General features: G+C 38.2%; 1 protein-coding gene across 7 annotated transcripts in view; it reads right to left on the reverse strand.

Moving 5' to 3' along the window:
- The window catches only part of RXFP1 (relaxin family peptide receptor 1), a 133,811-nt gene that overhangs the window by 77,896 nt on the left and 38,295 nt on the right, over nucleotides 1-17,620 (reverse strand). For 3 of the 7 annotated variants that reach the window (XR_011648462.1, XM_023586666.3, XM_023586668.3), the window contains exon 2: nucleotides 1,993-2,130. The exons of 2 other annotated variants lie outside the window; for them this stretch is intronic. Coding sequence is in view for 3 of the 5 variants with exons in the window: in XM_023586666.3 (XP_023442434.1) it covers nucleotides 1,993-2,130 (138 nt within the window). In the remaining 2 variants the exon portion in view is untranslated. Of the gene's footprint in view, nucleotides 1-1,992; nucleotides 2,131-6,359; nucleotides 6,477-17,620 lie in introns of all 7 variants that reach the window. 2 more of the 7 variants (XR_011648464.1, XM_058277544.2) reach the window with 1 other exon arrangement.

Genomic DNA, 17,620 nt, shown 5'->3' on the forward strand with positions numbered 1-17,620 from the left:
GGTGCAGTGTGCTAGTTCTAAGCCTAGGTGTTAAGAGGACTTGCATGCTGCTTCCACTCTCAAGGTTGGGTGCCAGGTTACCATCAAGAGAACAAGCTTGGGCTAGCCTACTAGAGAATGAGAAAACACATGGATCAGAGTTTAGTCACCCAGTCCAGGATCACAAAGCTGATCTGCAGATGACTGCAGATGCATGAAAACTGACCAGATGATTTGAACTGAGCCCAGCCTAAATTGCTGACTACATAACTGTGAACTAAATAAGAGGTTATTTGTTAAGCCACTATATTTATTATATAACCATAGCTAACTGGTATACTAACTAACATTTGAGCACTAATTATATGTCATGTATTCTGCTGAGCATCTTAGGTACGCTATCTCACTGAACCATTTAACAACCCAAAGACACAGATACTCTTATTCCCATTTTATAGATAAGAAATCAGCCATTTTATCCCCTTCTGGCCAGAATTTAAATCCAAATTTCTCTGGCTTCCAAGTCTAATCTCTAAACCCCATATTGCCTCCATGTGAATTTGCTGATTGATAAATCCTGAGAAATTTGCATGACCTTAAGGATTACCTTAGGGATTGTTATTTTGTTACTTGGCATCTTTAAACTTAGCGCTAAAGCAAGAGTTTCCAAACGTTTTTACTGTAAGTAGTATGAGAAATTACTTTGGTGGTGAATTAGCTGCTACTACCAGGTTCCTTTTCCTCCTTCTGGCTGCCATTTCAGTTGGTTGCTAGTAGGAAGCAATCATGTCACTCTGTCTAAGCCTCCCTATTGGGATTGCCAGCAGGTTGAGAGGAAAGTGGTTGGTAGTGGGTAGAACATTGTTTTATCTTCTAATTTTGTTTTTTTAAAAATTTATTTAGTATTTAGTTATATTAACAAGAAGTTACACATTTTTTAAAAAGAAGAAAACACATATTTATGGCCAACCAAATCAAATGTATCCTAAGCTTACCAGTTTAGTTAGCTTGGTTATGCTAGAGTTATCACCTCAACCTAGAGTCTGCACTCCAAACTGAAAAGTTTAATTTCCTCAAGGTGGTGCCTGAAAACACCTGCTATCACTTGAGGCAGTGATAAAAGCAAGATCTCTTTAGTATATTAATTAGGTAGCACTTCAAATGCTAACATAGCCATACATGTTTTTGCTCTCCAAAAATAGTACTTTATTTCTCCATGAGTGATACATCTTATTAGTTTACATTATTAATGAAAGCTCTTCTTTTCTATGGTGAGCTAGAGCTAGGCAGTCCATGTTCTTTTATAAATCTATATTTTCAAGGCTTTAGGAATTTGAACAAAATCCTAACTGAAAGCCTAGTTTTCCAAGATGCTCTAATTGGCTGGAAGCCCTACTTGTTGACTTTCAAAGTCATAAGTGTGGTTATTGGTTAAATAATAGGTTATCTGTACCTAGACATTGTTTTTCTTTTTTAGGAGGCCTCAGTTTCCTCCTCAACTCTAGCAAGCAATAGGTCAGAAAGAATAATAGCACCTACCACTTATACGACACCTACTATAGGGCAGGCACTCTTCTAGCCCCTTACGTTTAATCTTCACAAATTCTCCTAAAATAGGAACAGTTATCAAAACGTTTTACAAATGAAGGAACTTAAGCACAGAGGTTACTTCATTGGTCTTTGTTGCATCTGGGTTCAAATCCCAGCAGTCTGCTCTCCAGGTCTACAGGAATCTCCTCCTAGAGACTAACGGGGTAGTCTTGCTGGGTTAAACTACTTACTATATATGCAATAACTACTTTCTTGAGACATTGGCTTGACACATTACGTAGCAAAGAATGGATATTTTGAGCTAATGAAATAAATGTAAGATTTCCTTAGGTAACATATGTTGCATTTCATTTCAGGTTTCTCATTTTTGGTTTCCCTTTTTGTTATGAGAGGTCTCAGCAACATCACCTTCTGTCCTTTTTGCCCCTTCCTCCTGCTGTGAATGCAGGTGGCTTCACTCACCACAGTTGTCCTCATCAGCCTGATTCCCACAGTCATCCACACCATTACAGTGAAGGAGTTGAGGCAAGCACTTTGTAATATTCCCACAGGGGAAATAGCCAAGGGAGCACTTGACATCATGTTCACTTCCATGAGTAACTGTGATGAAAGGAGAAGACAGGACACAGTAATTGAAGAAGTTAATACACAGGCATGGCAAAAAGTGGTTCTCCCCCTGATGTTTGACAAACATTTTGCCATCTCATTGTTGTACATACAGCCTTCTGTATGGTAGCCTCACTTTAGTTACGAGCCCATCTCCAACTATTTTCTAAGAACTTCCACTCCAAGTATAATGTTCTTTTCCATGTCTCTATAGAATTCCCAGATTTCCTTTTCTTTGCCTTTACTTATACTGTTTTCTACTTGATGTGTCCTCCCCATTCCTCTTTTTCTATGAGTTGTCTACCCATCCTTTACAGTTCAGTTCAATTCCTCTCTTCTCCTTAAAAAAAAATCAGCAATCAGTTTAAAAATCAGGAATTAACTACATTCTTAATATTAGCTCAGGATCAAGGCTAGTCTGATATGAAAGGTAGAAGAAGACAAAGAGAGTAACAGGAAAGCATGTGCCACTGGTTCATTCATTTGTTGGATAGTTCCTATGAGTGCAGATCTGTGCAAGATATTATGCATTCAACATAGAGTGAAACAGGATTCCTGCCTCTATGGATTTTACTGTCTAGCAGGGAAGACACATCAAACAAGTCAACAAATAGTTATAAATTATGAGAGATGCATAAAGAAAGAAAACTGGTGCTATAATGCAGCATAATTCAGCGCCAGGGCTTTATACAAATGATAGTGGGGACTTCTACAAAAAAATGTGCTATTTAAGCTGGAACCTAAAGGATGAAAAGAAAAGAAATGACCAATTGAAGTGGGGGAGGTGGAAGTGGGGAAGTGGTGGTGGTTAAAGCAGTATTGAAGAGCTTCCAGTAGAGGATTCCGGAATTGGAAAAAGCTTGCTGTTTCAGAGCATGGTGAGCAGGGATGGGTGATATGAGCTGAGGCTGACTAGGTAGAGAAGTATCCACAGGCCAAGTTAAGGAGTTTGGATTTTTTTTTTAATGCAAAGAAAACCAATGAAGGATTTTAATCCAAGAGACCTCTTGGGAGACATACATCTTTAGTAAGATTACTCCGGCTACTGGAGGTCAGGTGTCAGTGACTAGGGACTAGGGGGATAAGGGTGAAAGCTGGGCTGCCAGCTAGGATAATTTGTAGTATTCGAGGTGGCTTAGTCTAGGGTGTTACCAGTGGAGATAAGAAAAATGGACACATTTGAGGTATGATTTGAGGCAGCCTAGGCAGAATTTGCTGAAATGGCTTGAGAAGCTGGAAGCCATTACTGGGACAGTCTGGGGATGTGATAAGGTACAAGGCAGAATATGGCTCATTTGCTTTTACTTTCATCATTTCCCCAAAGCTTCAAACCTCATGAACTTTCTAACTCAGACCATCACCCAGTTCCACACACCACCACTGAGACTTCTCAAGACCCGTCTTCATTCCAGAGGCCACATTCTGTTTCTTCATCCCTTCCCCAATTTGTGGAATTCTTTCCTCATCACCATCACTTTCCCTCCAAAACCAGGCTCCAGCATTGCGGGAATTTCTGACTCAGACTATATTGGCTTGCAGCTAGATGAGACTCTACTCCTACTAGAGAGATATTTTTTTTTTTTAAAGTTTTTGAGGGACAATTAGTCACTATCTGTAACCAAGTATGAAGAGAAGAATGTATTCTGAGTACCAAGAAACATTTTTAAAATTAGAGTTTTGAAATATCATCTGACTTTTTATGTTTATGTCTCTATAAATAACCATTGAGTAGAATGAGGAGGGCTGTAAGAACTTTGGGAATTCAGAAAGCATCCCCCCCCCACGGTCTCCCTACTAGACCTTCAATCTATGCCAATTAGTTAAATTTCCTCACTTATTGGTTCTTGAATTGTTTTGAGTATTTTAATCTTCTCTTCCCCATAAGAAAGAAAACTCAGTGTAAACAAATTCCCTATTATTATTTATTTGTATTCTGGTTAGGGATCCTGCAAGTTATTTGTTAATAGAAAAATTAGTGATATAAATTCAAGGAGTAGAATTGTCCCATAAACATATAAAAAGTTTGTGCAATAAAACTTAGAGGAAGTGCCTTTTTCTTAAAGCTTTAAAAATAACTGAAATGTACAAATACTTGATAACTGTGGTGGTTTGAAGTTGTATATACTCCAGAGAAACATGTTCTTAAATCTAATCCATTACTGTGGGTTACCCATTTTAAGTAGGACCTTTTGATGAGGTTACTTCAGTTAAGGTGTGACCCACCTCCATCAGATTGGGTCTTAATCCTATTAGGAGTCCTTTATAAGAGAATGAAATTCAAACACAGAGAAAGACAGCCGAAGGAAGCAGAAGCTGAAATCAACGAAACCTGGAAAAGGAGAGAGAGACAGACAGACCCTGCCAAGTGCCTTGTCCTGTGACAGAGGAGCCAAGGATTGCGGCAGTTGGTCTTCAGGAAGAAAGTATCACTTTGATAATGCCATGATTTGGACATTTTGCCAGTCTCAAAACTGTGAGTGAATAAATTGCCATTATTTAACTCAACCCATTTCATTGTACTTGCTTTGAGCAACCTAAAAAATGAAAACAGTAACATTCTACATGGCCATCCTAGTCTGACTTTGGAGTAACTATGCCATTTTTAATCTCAAGTTTACACAGTTTCAAAGAACCGAAATATAATACTCATTATTCTTACCAGAATAAAAACAGAATAGTTGAACAGTTAATAAATAGCTTATTATGTAAAAACATATTTAAGGTCTATTATCAACATAGGAAAATAATAAATGCAACTTTTTAATAATAGGAAAAACAACTTTCTCATAGGGAAACAATCCATCTATATTGGTTGTTTTAGAGCACATAATTTGATGAAGGAAATAATCAATAATATTTGCAATAATAAGCTGCATTGTAAATAGTATTCTTATATGTGAAAGTATTTTAAAATTATTTATCAATCATTTTTCAACCAACTGATTAAAACAAAATCAAAACAAAGGATTTGATACCATAGGACATTAATGGTGGAACATCATACATTTCAGAGCTCTCACACGTACATATAAATAATCTGTTTTGAGACTGATTTTTTTCCTACCCCTTTGCCCCTCCCTGCTTTTTGCTGTCTGTGTCCATTCGCTGTGTGATCTTCTTTATCTATTTCTCTTTTTGTCCTCTCTTCTCGTCTTTCTCCCCTAGGATTCACTGGGTTTCGATCCTGGAGATCTCTGATGTGGAGAGAAGTTCCCTGTCAATTGCACCACCTCAGTTTCTGGTCTCTGCTGTCCTTTACCTTGACTTTCCCCTTTGTCTCTCCTTTGTTGCGCCATCATCTTGCTGTGGACTCACCTGCCTGGGCACTGGCTCACTGTGTGGGCACTCATATCGCCACAAAGGTACTTGTGCGGGCACTTGGCTCTGCACATGGGCACCCACGTGGGCACTCTGCTCACTGCCTGGGCACTTGGCTCACTGCGTGGGCACTTGGCTTGCCACGCAGACACTGGCTCGCCACACAGGCAGGCACACTTTCTCTTCTTTTTTACCAGGAGTCCCCAGGGATCAAACCCAGGTCCTTCTATGTGGTAGGTAGAGGCCTTATCACTTGAGCCACATCCATTTCCTGAGACTGACTTTTGATGTTTTTATTTTCAACAAGTCTTTAAAAATCAACGTTTTCAGAAAAATTCTATAATGGTTAAGTTCAATTTATGTGTCAACCTGACTAGGCTATGGTGTCCAGTTAAACAACTGGTCAAACAAGCACTGGCCTGAATATAATTGTGAGGATCCTTAATGGATTTAAATCATCAGTAAGTTGATCTTATCTATGGCTGATGACACTATAGTCAACTAAGGAGACTACCCTCAGCAATGAGAGGCATCTCATTCAATCAGTTGAAGGCTTTAAAAGGAGGCTGATGATTTCAGCAGTCAGAAGGAAGAATTTCCACCTCTACTTCAACCAGCCAGCCAGGTTCTCCTGGGGATTTCATTGAAAAACTTCTTTGGAGTTCTCAGCTTGCAGCCTACCCTATGTACTTTGACTTGCCCATCCCCACAGTCACATGAGCCAATTCCTATAATAAACCTCATTTTTACATAATACTTTATATCTATATCTATATTTAATCTATATCTATAATCTCCACTGTCAGTTCTGTTTCCCTGGAGAAGCCTTACTAATACCAATTCTTAGGTGAATTTGTTAGCTTCCAGCCACAGATACTGTTTGATGATATTTGAACTAGACACACCTGCCTGTGTTTTCATGCTGCTATCTTAAAAATTCTTCTCCAGTGGAGCGGGTGTAGCTTAGTGGTTGAGTGTCCACTTCGTATGCATGAGGTCCTGGGTTCAATCTCTGGTACCTCCTTTAAAAAAGTTATATTTAGAGGCAGATATAACTCTTCAGTGATTGTATCATGAAATTAATCCAACATTTTCATAACATTATGATTCAACAGGTATATTAGAAATCTTAAATAGAAAATGGCATTTCTAAATCAATTTTTAAAAATTTTAAAAGATTTCAAACTTACAGAGAAGTTGCAAATATGGTATAAAGAACTTTTCCTCATTGAGCCATTTGAGAATAAGTTCCTGACCTGATGATCCATTGTCCTGAAATACTTTAGTATTTATAACAAGAATGTTCTTCTACATAACCACGCTACAATCATCAAAATCAGAAAATTAATATCGACACATTACTACCATTTCAATCTTGTAACCCATTCAGCTCTGTGTTAGAGTTCTAAGTATTGCCCCCAAATGCCCTTTATAGTACAGGATCTAGTTCAGAGTCAACTGTTGCCTTTAATTTTCACCATTCTTTAGTTTCCTTCGATCTAGAACAGTTTCTAAGTCTTTTCTTATCTTTCATAATGTTAACACTTTAAAAATGACAGGCCAATTGTTTGTTGAATGTTCTTGAAGCTGGGTTGTCTGACTTTTCCATCGCAAAGTTACTTTTTTCCCCCATTTGTAATAAGGGGATTCTTTGAAACAATATAAAAATTCTCCTCATCAAATTTTCAACTTATTCCTATCAGATGGAATCATGATTTCCATTTTAGTCAATGGTTTGCACTCTGTTAATAATCATCATTTATTTACATGCTCAAATTGTCCCAGATTCTGTCAGTGGGAACTCTTGACATTTACCCTTTGTGTTCTTGGAGCACTTCCTTGCTTTCTGACACAAAAAGATGTCTCAGAATCATCATATATTTCCTCTGACATAGCACTGGAAATAGTAATTTCTCTGAGAAGTTTTGGTTCCTTTTAGAGTAGAATGGTACTTCGAAGACAAGATTTGGGTTCTATCCTCACTGATACCGGGGTTTCACTGATCCTAGGCCCTCTCAGTTGACAGACTAGTTATCATATACTTATTCATACGTACACACATTTACATCTATATTTATCTATTTCTCTATATTGAAATTATGAGTTTGATTATGAATCCTATCCAACACCGCAAGATGCAGTCTAATTTTTTTTCATTTCTCTCTCTCCCTTCTCTGGCAGTGGGAAGCCTGGTCTTTATTATCCTTAATATATTTATTATGTCAATGAATTGTCTTTCCCTCTTCACTCCACAATGATCCCCGCTCTCCTACATGCACATTCTCCTAACCTGTTTAGGATCTGATACATAGTGCCAGGCCCTATCATCCTCTGTGGATAACTCAGTGGCACTCCAAAGTTTCTCTCTAGGTTACCCACCACAGCTTGTCCATCACCCCATCATAGATGAATGCCTTGCCTGATCAAATCATATAGGACTCAGGAAGACAAGGAGAAGGGTGAGGGACCAGTAAGTGATGTTTATAGGAAAAATCTTGGAGAAGTCAAAGCAGAACCTAAAGAAGTAGCAAAAAAAATTTTTTTACACTGTCGTTTATCGTGGAACCATATCCTTAAGACTAGTATTAAATTATTCTATAATAGTACTCATATATAGAAAAACCTATATTAAATCCCTCTTGAAAAATGTGCCCAAAGAGAAACAAGTAAACATGCTGGGGCAGTGCAGCCCAGCTATCCCACTGTCTCTGAGAGTTGCCTGCTTTGGTCTTGAACTAACCTTGGCAGAGACCTTAGCGCATTTTCATTATTCCTAAAAATAATTTCAGTGGCTAACAATTTTAAAGGGGTGAGAGAAAAAAGCATTTATATTTCCATTCAAATTATCATAACCATTCTCTTTAGACTGATGCTTCACATAAAGTCTCTGGCGGCAATGCTAAGTGCGACTCACCATTCTTCCTTCCATGGCTATGGAGTTTCTTAGCTGTGGGCCTGTCCTCAACCTCCATCCTTTTACTACTTCTCACGCAGAGTAATTTAACCTTCCTCCAAATTTTTGGATAGTGTTATCAAGGAGCTCAGATTTCCTTATAAGGCAGCAGGGATTATGAATAACAACTAGAATTAGTGCCCCCAACAAGCTTTTCCAAAGGATTTCTGCCTATGAAACTGATGGAATATGGGAAAGGTATTGTTGCTGGAATGTGAGGAATCACTGGGAGCATTGGATAGGATCACTCAGGCGTGATGTAAATATCAATTTCTGAACAGTTTTGCAGTTGAATTGGCATACCTAGGACCCATAAAGGATGCAGGTTAGTAAACCAATAACCAAGTTGTTAAGATCAGACCCTTGACTGACTCAGAGTATAGAGTCTGGATCATCTTGTAACTGTGGTTGAGAAGACTGATAGCTAAGGTTGGGACAGAGTGTGAAGTGGTGAGAAAAATGTGTCATTGTTACTGACCAGCGGAGTGTGTGGTGCTTAACAACCCCTGAGAGAGAGTTCCATTTTCTGGCACAGAATCCTAAGTAATTATATACAACACATTGGGAGTTGAAAATTTGTTATATAACCGAGAATCATAAGAGGAAAAGAATAAGAATCTAGCCCACGAAGGACCTGAGTTGTTCTTTGCATGTGTTCTAAGAAGGTCTCCAGTGTTGTGAGGGCAAGCAGAGTCAGAGAAAATCAGGAGATACACAGAATCCACTAGGATTACATTGAAGTATGTATGAGAACTGCGGCTCTACCAGAAAGAAGGGATAAGAAAAGAATGCAAAGATAAAAATTACTGTGCCAAATTATCTCCGTTTTACATCGTCTTTTTTACCATTCTGTAAATTGTAGAAAACTTACAGCAATACAAATGATTTTTTTCCCATAGAAATGCAAATTGTGTGTGATAGAGGTACAATTGAATATTACCCTGTGGATGTCGGTCGGTTTCACACTTATTAAGCAAATTAATTTCACCATTCCTGTTGCCTATAAATGCATGTGCTTTTAAATTCTCCTTTGAATTGGTTGAAACATCTTACTGGTTTCTTCATCAATAAATGTGTTAAATAAAATCTCTGAGACATTTATTTTAAATTTGTATGAGAATCATGATTTCCTTTTCTCTTTAAAAGGTATTACTTGATCACAGGGAATGTGGACTTTTGAGATCAACTGCCACTGACTGATGTGTACTTGGAATTCTTTACTGTGAAGCGTCAGGTAGAATCACCCTGGATGTAAGAAACTCGAGATACTGTGTCCTGGTAAAAAATTGCTGGTTAAAAATATGCATATTTTCAACCATGACAAATTCTGAGTTAATTGTAGAGGTGATGAAATTAATAAAATGTGTAGTATTTTAATATAGGAAAACCTGTGCTTATAGGTATTTAAAGTGTTTTTAATGTTTAAGAGAATTAGGCAATTAAGAATAACAGATTTTCCTACTAATTTCAATTTAAAATAGGTGATTGATTTTATGATATAAAAGAATTTGACCAGGTTTATAAGCAATATTGGAATATTTAAGACAGGTTGAAATTTACTGTGTTTAAAATGTATTTTATTAGATTTCCTAGAGTTTTTAAACAATTGAGAAAGTTTTGCTTGCTAGGTCAAGCATTTAAAATATTAAAAATAAATTTTAATCTTCACCTTTGAAATGTAGTTTCAAGTAGCTGAGAATATTTAGCTAACTTACTCTTGAATATGACTGATTGTTAAGAGATCAGTTTGTTCTACTTGAGTTAAACATTAATGAAAGAAAAAGTAAAGGTGATTGTTCTTAAGATTTATAAATAGAATAATAAGGTTTGCAAGTTGAAGTTGAAGGTTTAAGGGAAACTATGTTTTAAAAATTGTTACTCTAATAAACTAACATTAATTTAAAACCCAAATGTGGTAGATACTGTTGGCTTGTTGACCCAATAGTAATTCCCCAAACCTTTCTTTCTTACTGCCCTTCTGTTTTAGAAATTGGAAAAAGAAAATACTTTCTTCCTCAGCTTCCTTACTTCTCAGTGGCTGAGTGGCACAGTTCTGGCTAGTGAAACATACCCCCAGCCTGATGGAGGAAGTCCTGCAGGTGTCAGCTTTCCCGATATAAGGGATGCGTGGAGCTGTTGCCATGCCTGCCACCTTCTTCCTGTGCCATGCCTGCCACCTTCTTCCTGTCTTGAACAGGATGTGATGTGTGGAACTGTAGCAACTTTCTTACAACCATGAGGGCAAGACCAAGAAAACGCACACATATCTCAGAAATGCCAGTCTGGAAATTATCAGGCTACTCAGGTGCCTTATAGGGAAAATACAAACTCTTCTTTGTTTAGGCCATGTTAGGTCAGGTTTTTTCTCATTTCAAGAATATGCATTCCTAACTATCAAGAAACCCCACAGAGTCTTTTCTGCTCATTAAGCATCATTCCAGATATGAAAAAATCTCATTTTGGCAATTTCTTTGAAAGAATGGTTGGATGAATAAGCTAAAGACTGATGGGGGAAGTGCACTTGGCCCAATGGATAGGGCATCCAACTACCACATGGGAGGTCTGTGGTTCAAACCCCAGGCCTCCTTGATCCGTGTGGAGCTGGCCCATGCACAATGCTGATGCATGAAAGAAGTGCCCTGTCACACAGGGGTGTCCCCCGCATAGGGGAGCCCCACGCACAAGGAGTGTGCCCCCTAAGGAGAGCCGTCCAGTGTGAAAGAAAGTGCAGCCTGCCCAAGAAAGGCCCCCTCCCCCAACACGGAGAGCTGACACAACAAGGTGATGTAACAAAAAGAGACACAGATTCCCGGTGCTGCTGATAAGGATGGAAGCAGTGACAGAAGAACACACAGCGAATGGACACAGAGATCAGACAACAGGGGGTGGGGGAAAGTGGTGTTGAGGAGCAAGGAGAGAGAAGTAAATCTTAAAAAAAAATTACAAACTAAAAATATGATAATTAAAGCACATATACCTGTGTTAAATACATAAAAATTTCACACTGGAAGTTGCCAGCATACTAACTTGTGCAACTAGGTTAATTTCATTTTTTGCAGACCTTGATATACATTTCTGTGAAATTTTAATTTCATCATAGACATGTTTGCTTTTTTAAAAATCTGAGACATGTTCAAATCTTTACTCCCCCTCTCAGAACTAAAATCTTAAGGATTTTCAATAAACATTTCTAGAATGCCCTAGTGGTTTATCATTAGTGAAATAAAACTTAGCTCTCACTCTCTGACACACCTTGACAGAAATGCTCAAGCAACAGTTGTATGTAAGGAACTCATGAAAAAGTCAACTTAGTGAAATAAAAATCCTTGTTCTGTAACAACATTAAATGTTAATACGAAATAAAAAAGAAAAAACATTAATATGGAAAATTTTAATGTGGCTCAAATACGTGGCTCTGAAATCAATGTAGTCATTACATTAAGGGCAGTTCTATAAATTAAAAATAAAGTAGGTGAGTGTTTTTAATACATTCAATTAAAATATTTATAGTGTATTTCAGTAAAGGAATTACTGGTACAAGCACTAAGATAAGAGTTTCATTGGACTATGTGGCTTATTTCCCCCAACATTTGAAATCCTTAGAAAATATGCATATATTCCTTATTCCTACTATCTTAGATTATTGCCCAAAGCATCAAAAGCATATAGGCAGGAGGTGGATGTGGCCTACCATATGGAGGGTCCACGGTTCAATACCCAGGGCCTCCTGGCCTGTGTAGTGAGCTGGCCCATGTGCAGTGCTGCTGTATGCAAGGAGTGCCGTGCCACACAGGGGTGTCCCCTGTGTAGGGGAGCCCCACGTGCAAGGAGTGCGCCCTGCAAGAAGAGCTACCCCGCGTGAAAAGCATGACCCACCTAGGAGTTGCGCCACACACACGGAGAGCTGATGCAGCAAGATAACGCAACAAAAAGAGACACAGATTCCTGGTGCTACCTGACAAGAATACAAGGGGACACAGAAGAACACAGCGAATGGACACAGAGAGCAGCAATTGGGGGTGGGGGGGGGAAGGAGAAAAAAAAAATTTTTGTAGGCAGTTTTAAAAAGTACCTTTTAAGAAGTAGTTAACCCAAAAAACAAACTTTCCCTATGCTCAACCCATTTATTTGTAAATATAATTCTATCTTACATGATTGCTATCAGTATCTATTTCAGATATCTAAAAACAAGACAAAAAGCATAATTATTGATAGAGGAATAGTTAAATTATATGGAACAATTGCAGAACTATGTATACATATATAAATTATGTTCCATTTAAAAATTTGAAAACTGAGTTAGATACACATCTGCTGGATATAAGATGTTCAAAGCATACCATTAAATTATAGAAAGTAGGTTGAAGAATAGTCTTTATAGTTTGATCTTTTTGTAAATGAAAGAATGAATGAGTGAATTACCTTGAATTGAACAGAAACTAATCAAGTTCTTATTAGTGTTGTCTTTTCATTGTGACCAGCTTAATAGCCTATTCTGTATTCTGCTCATATTTTCCTTACATAGTTAGGCTGGGAGAACATAAGGATATGCCTGTCACAAATAACTTTCCATGAAAACACTGAAGACAAAAGAACCTTAATGAACTAGGTAGAATATGTTAAAATTTTAGTAAGTCCATAAATTTCCATTAAATTGGACCTGATTCCTCTTAAATCTTAGCTGTGTGATCTTGGTTCATTTCGAGGGAAGGCAATTAAGCTGTGAACCAAGAAATGCAGTACCATATGAATTAATTTATAAATTTTTATCAGAAGCAATGTTGTTGAAAGCATTGTCTTTCTATTGCAAGAACTAAGCTTTTTGTGAGAGAAAATTTTTTGTTGTTGTTGTTTGAGCTTGGAAACACTGACTTGTCTAGAGAACTCAGAACATAGAATTTTACATAAACCACAGAGTCAGGAAGAATGTAAATGGTGGGGCAGTTTTCCTGACTTCTGAAAGTAAAAGAATTCCCCAGAAAGCAGGAGGAAATGGAAGAGAAGATACCTTTAGTCTCCTAGGTTGAGACCAAACAGATAACATGGAGGAGAACCAAAAAGCAGTAGGAACCTGTGCTTTGGGTGGAGTAATAAGAATCCACAAACGTCACTGGACCTTCTCCATTCCCCAACACATTATATAGGCACAATAGAGAAGAGAAAAGGCGGTATGGTGTGCTAAAATACAGAGACCTGAAGGGTCCATTTTTACATACTTTTATTTCATGAACCCTGGACTGGAATGGAGGAGTCACCAGAAGGTTCTTATGCTCTACACAAGGAACAGAAGTACCTGAGAATGAGTCAGCAGACCAGGTCAGGTCTCTTGAGTGGGAGGGGGAAGATGCAGACTGACCCGTGTGAAATCAGCAGCAGGAGAGTGTGGAGGAGCTGGTGCCTTAATTGCAGATATGACAAGGGCAGAGGTCCACAACAAAGGACTTGTGGGCATTGTGGTGTGAATTGCCTAAGAGTGGACATCACCACTGGACTGAAGCAGATTCCCTACTTTCCACCCCAGTTCCTCCACCACACAAAAAACATGGCGGAAGTGAGAGCTCACTCGGCAAAGAGGGGAGACTCAGGATGTGAAGTGGGTTATGGGTGGGAGGCTGTTCCTCTCTTCGGAGATAACCTAAGCTGTCTGTGTCCTGACTTGTGGGTGTGGGACAGTGAGAGGCTGCAGGTCTGCCCTTGGTGACCATGGCAATGACTCCAGTCCCAGAGAAAGAGTTTATCAATGCAAACTCTATAAACTTTAAATATTCAGGGAAAATGCAAACCAAATGTGCTAAAAGCTTATCTAGAATGTATGTAGTTCATGCTAAAAACTTAGGATGTGGAAGATACATGCTAATTCAAGCTTATTGAGCACTGAAACAAAAGAACCATTTGGCCCTTCTTCTCTGTATAAAAGAACTCAAAAATCTTGTTTGGGGCCGGCGGGTCATAAATAAATCATTTTTCCACCCTAAAAATTATTCCTGAGTCCTGGCCTTTTTATATGCAAATAATTGAACTTCTCAACTTCTACAACAGATGTGCATAGCCCTGAATTGACAGAGATATCTTCACAAAAGATAATGAAGGAAAAAAGAGAGAAAAAGAGGAAACAAAAGTGATTGAGTTACTGAAAAATGAGTAAATTAAGTTTTCTATTATCTGTAGAAGCAAATACTCAAGTTTTTCAGTTACAGAGAAATAGAATTCCATTTATACTATCTCTAGTTAAAAGGAATTTTACTACTTTCATTTTACGTGCCTAAATTGTATGTTTGTCAATGTGAATGATAAAAGCCACATTTTAAAGTATTTATTTATTTAGTTTTATTTTTGAAGAAGCTTTAGATGACATAAATATTACATAAAAAATATAAGGGATTCCCATGTACCCCACCTCCCATACTTCCCCCCATTAACAATATCTGTCATTAGTGGGGTACATTTGTTATAATAGATGAACACATATTGAAGCACTGCTACTAACCATGGACTATAGTTTACATTATGGCTTACACTTTGCACCACGCAATTTTATAGGTTTTGACAAAATGTATAATAGCCTGTATCCATCATGGCAATGTCATGAAGGACAATTCCAATGTCCTCAACATGTACCATGTTATACCTATTTTTCCCTCTTCCTCACATCACAACCTCTGGTGGCTGCTGCCTTTATATCAACGATACACGTTCTTTCATTGCTAGAATAATCATAAGTCTACTTTAGTCCACAGTTGCATTCCCCCTTATGTTTGTTCATTCTTTAGACTTGAGGATTTGGGGATCATGATGTCTACTCTGTTTCTGACTGAGAGGGGGCTTAGATCATGTGGGGCAGATGGATGGGACTCTCTTGCTTGCAGTTATAGATACTCTCTGTTTTGGGGATAGGCATTGTCCATCATCATCCTTTTGTTAGTTGTCCTGGGCAAGTCCAGTGAACTGGAGAGAAGGTGTTGCAACTCTGCTGAGATGCAGAGCTCAACTGACACATGAACAGACTGAAGAGTTAAGTCTCTGGGACATATATTTAATGAGTATAGTGCTACTTATAGGTTCAAATAAAAGGGGCAGAAGAGCCATGTGTAGTGAAGTTATAAATGAGTCTAACTCTGTTACAATTGGGAGCATACATTCCAAAGTAAGGCCCTTGACAGGGTGCTGAATCACTGAGACTGTCTGCCCTGCCTATAGTGTCTTGATGTATAAACTGTTGTTAATTTATCTTTTTTAGGAGGTGTCAGAAATTGAACCTGGAACCTTGTACGTGTGAAGCAGATACTCAGCCACAGAGCTACACCCATTCCTTAAGAGCCACATTTAAAAAATGTCATATTCTGTGAACATGTGTATTTTGAGCAGATTTAAACCAGGTACTGTGTAGTTCAAAACGTTTTCAATGGGATCTTTCCAAAATTATGCATCACTGAGATGAATTCCAATCTTTATATACTCAAAGCTACTAAGCTGCTACCATGCCAGTGCTTTCCAGAGGAAGGTAACATCTTAAGCAAAGGACACAAGAGTAGCTCATCTGGTTTACCTGGGGAAAAGACCACTCCCTTATTATGACAGCTTAGGGATGTTCTAAACCTAGGAAGCTTTCAGTAAATCGTACTGAGTGATCAGCAGCATATAAAACTTACCCTTTAAACTTAAAGCTTTGTTCACTTTTGTGGGAAAGCCACAACCTTGGTTAAATCTAACTCTGTTTCTTCTGGGCCGGCAACTGTCTAGCTAAACTTGGCAAGAAGAAAGCACACTGGACCCATGTCAAATGCATGATCCAAACCTTAAGGGGCCCTTAAGGCTGCTCAGAAACAGTTTCCTCTTTCATTTACTCATCCACTCCCTCAGATGACTATTTTATCACCTCTCTTCTCAGCCTCCAGAACTTTTTCTCAAGTCTTCCCTCTTCAGCCTGAGGCAAGCCACGCTCGCGGGCTGCCTCTCAGCTGTCTGTGTAGGATGTGCTGCCTGCTTCGGCCTAAGTTCAGTCCTTCCCCTAAGCACCAGATTCCAATCCCTCTTTCCTACTCAGGACACATTCAGCTAGTCTTTTTTATCTCCTAAACTTCATCAATTTTTACTTCTTTCCTGGATCATTCTCAACAGACTAAAAACATGCTGTCATGTCTCCCTTCTTAAAAACAGGACAAAACAAAAGAAAAAAATATTATCTTGTTTCCATTTCCCACACCAGTTAAACCCCTATTTCTTGTCTCCCCTTTGCATGGAAACCTGTCAATTAATTTCTATACTGGTGTATCGGATATAAATTTTGTGTTTGGCCTTACTTCTGAGGTTCTAGAAATCTGAACTCTGTTACCTTTTCTTTGTGTAAGCACTTTTTGACTCCCCACTCCTACATACTCTGTATAAAAGGAACCCAAAATCCTATTCGGGGCTCAGGTTTTTGAACACGAGTCCCCAAGCCTGGCCGGTTGTAATAAATCTTCCTTTTTAGCCTCTGCCATCCTGGCCTTCAATACCGCCTCCATCTGACTTCTCTCTCTCCACAACACTACTATCATCGGTTTGCCTGCCTCTGTAGTATCACTACTCTAATTCCAATTTCTAATGTATTATTTGAATCTTCTGTGGATTAAAAATGCAGATACTCAAACATGTTACACTTCTGTTTAAAATAAGAGCAACTAAACTATGGATGAGGGCCTGAGAAAAATGTACTTTTTTCTTTTTCTTTTTCTTTTTTTTATTGCCTGGGTTTTTTGAAGAATCAAAAATTTTGAGGTTCTAGGATAAGTGATCCTCAGCTGGATGAGGTGTTATAAACATTACTTAGGACTCAGTGTCCCGTCATAGTGAGCATTCAGTAACATTTTATTGAATAAATGCATTTATCTCCTAACACAGAGAAAGTAGTGGAAGTTTCTGAATTTTGTTTTTGTACATTTGTTGCATCTGCCTCAAACTGTGACCAAAACTTTTCTTAAATACTGCAAGCATCACTTTTTATTCCTACTCATTGGTATGATGACAGTTGGTTTTATTGATTATGGTGTAAGTACAAGCAAGAAATAAGGATCCTAAATCAAGAGCAATTGTATTTCTTCTTAATGGCTCTCCCATTCAATGCTTCTACTACTGTCCCAAGGCTTGTTTCAATACTTATTATCTCAAGGCTGGGTAATAAATATTTAATGGCTTCCTTTTTCTTCTTTTTAAAAATTTTATTTTTAATCAATG

Source organism: Dasypus novemcinctus, chromosome 1 (genome assembly GCF_030445035.2).
Source record: "Dasypus novemcinctus isolate mDasNov1 chromosome 1, mDasNov1.1.hap2, whole genome shotgun sequence".
NCBI lineage: Eukaryota > Metazoa > Chordata > Mammalia > Cingulata > Dasypodidae > Dasypus > Dasypus novemcinctus.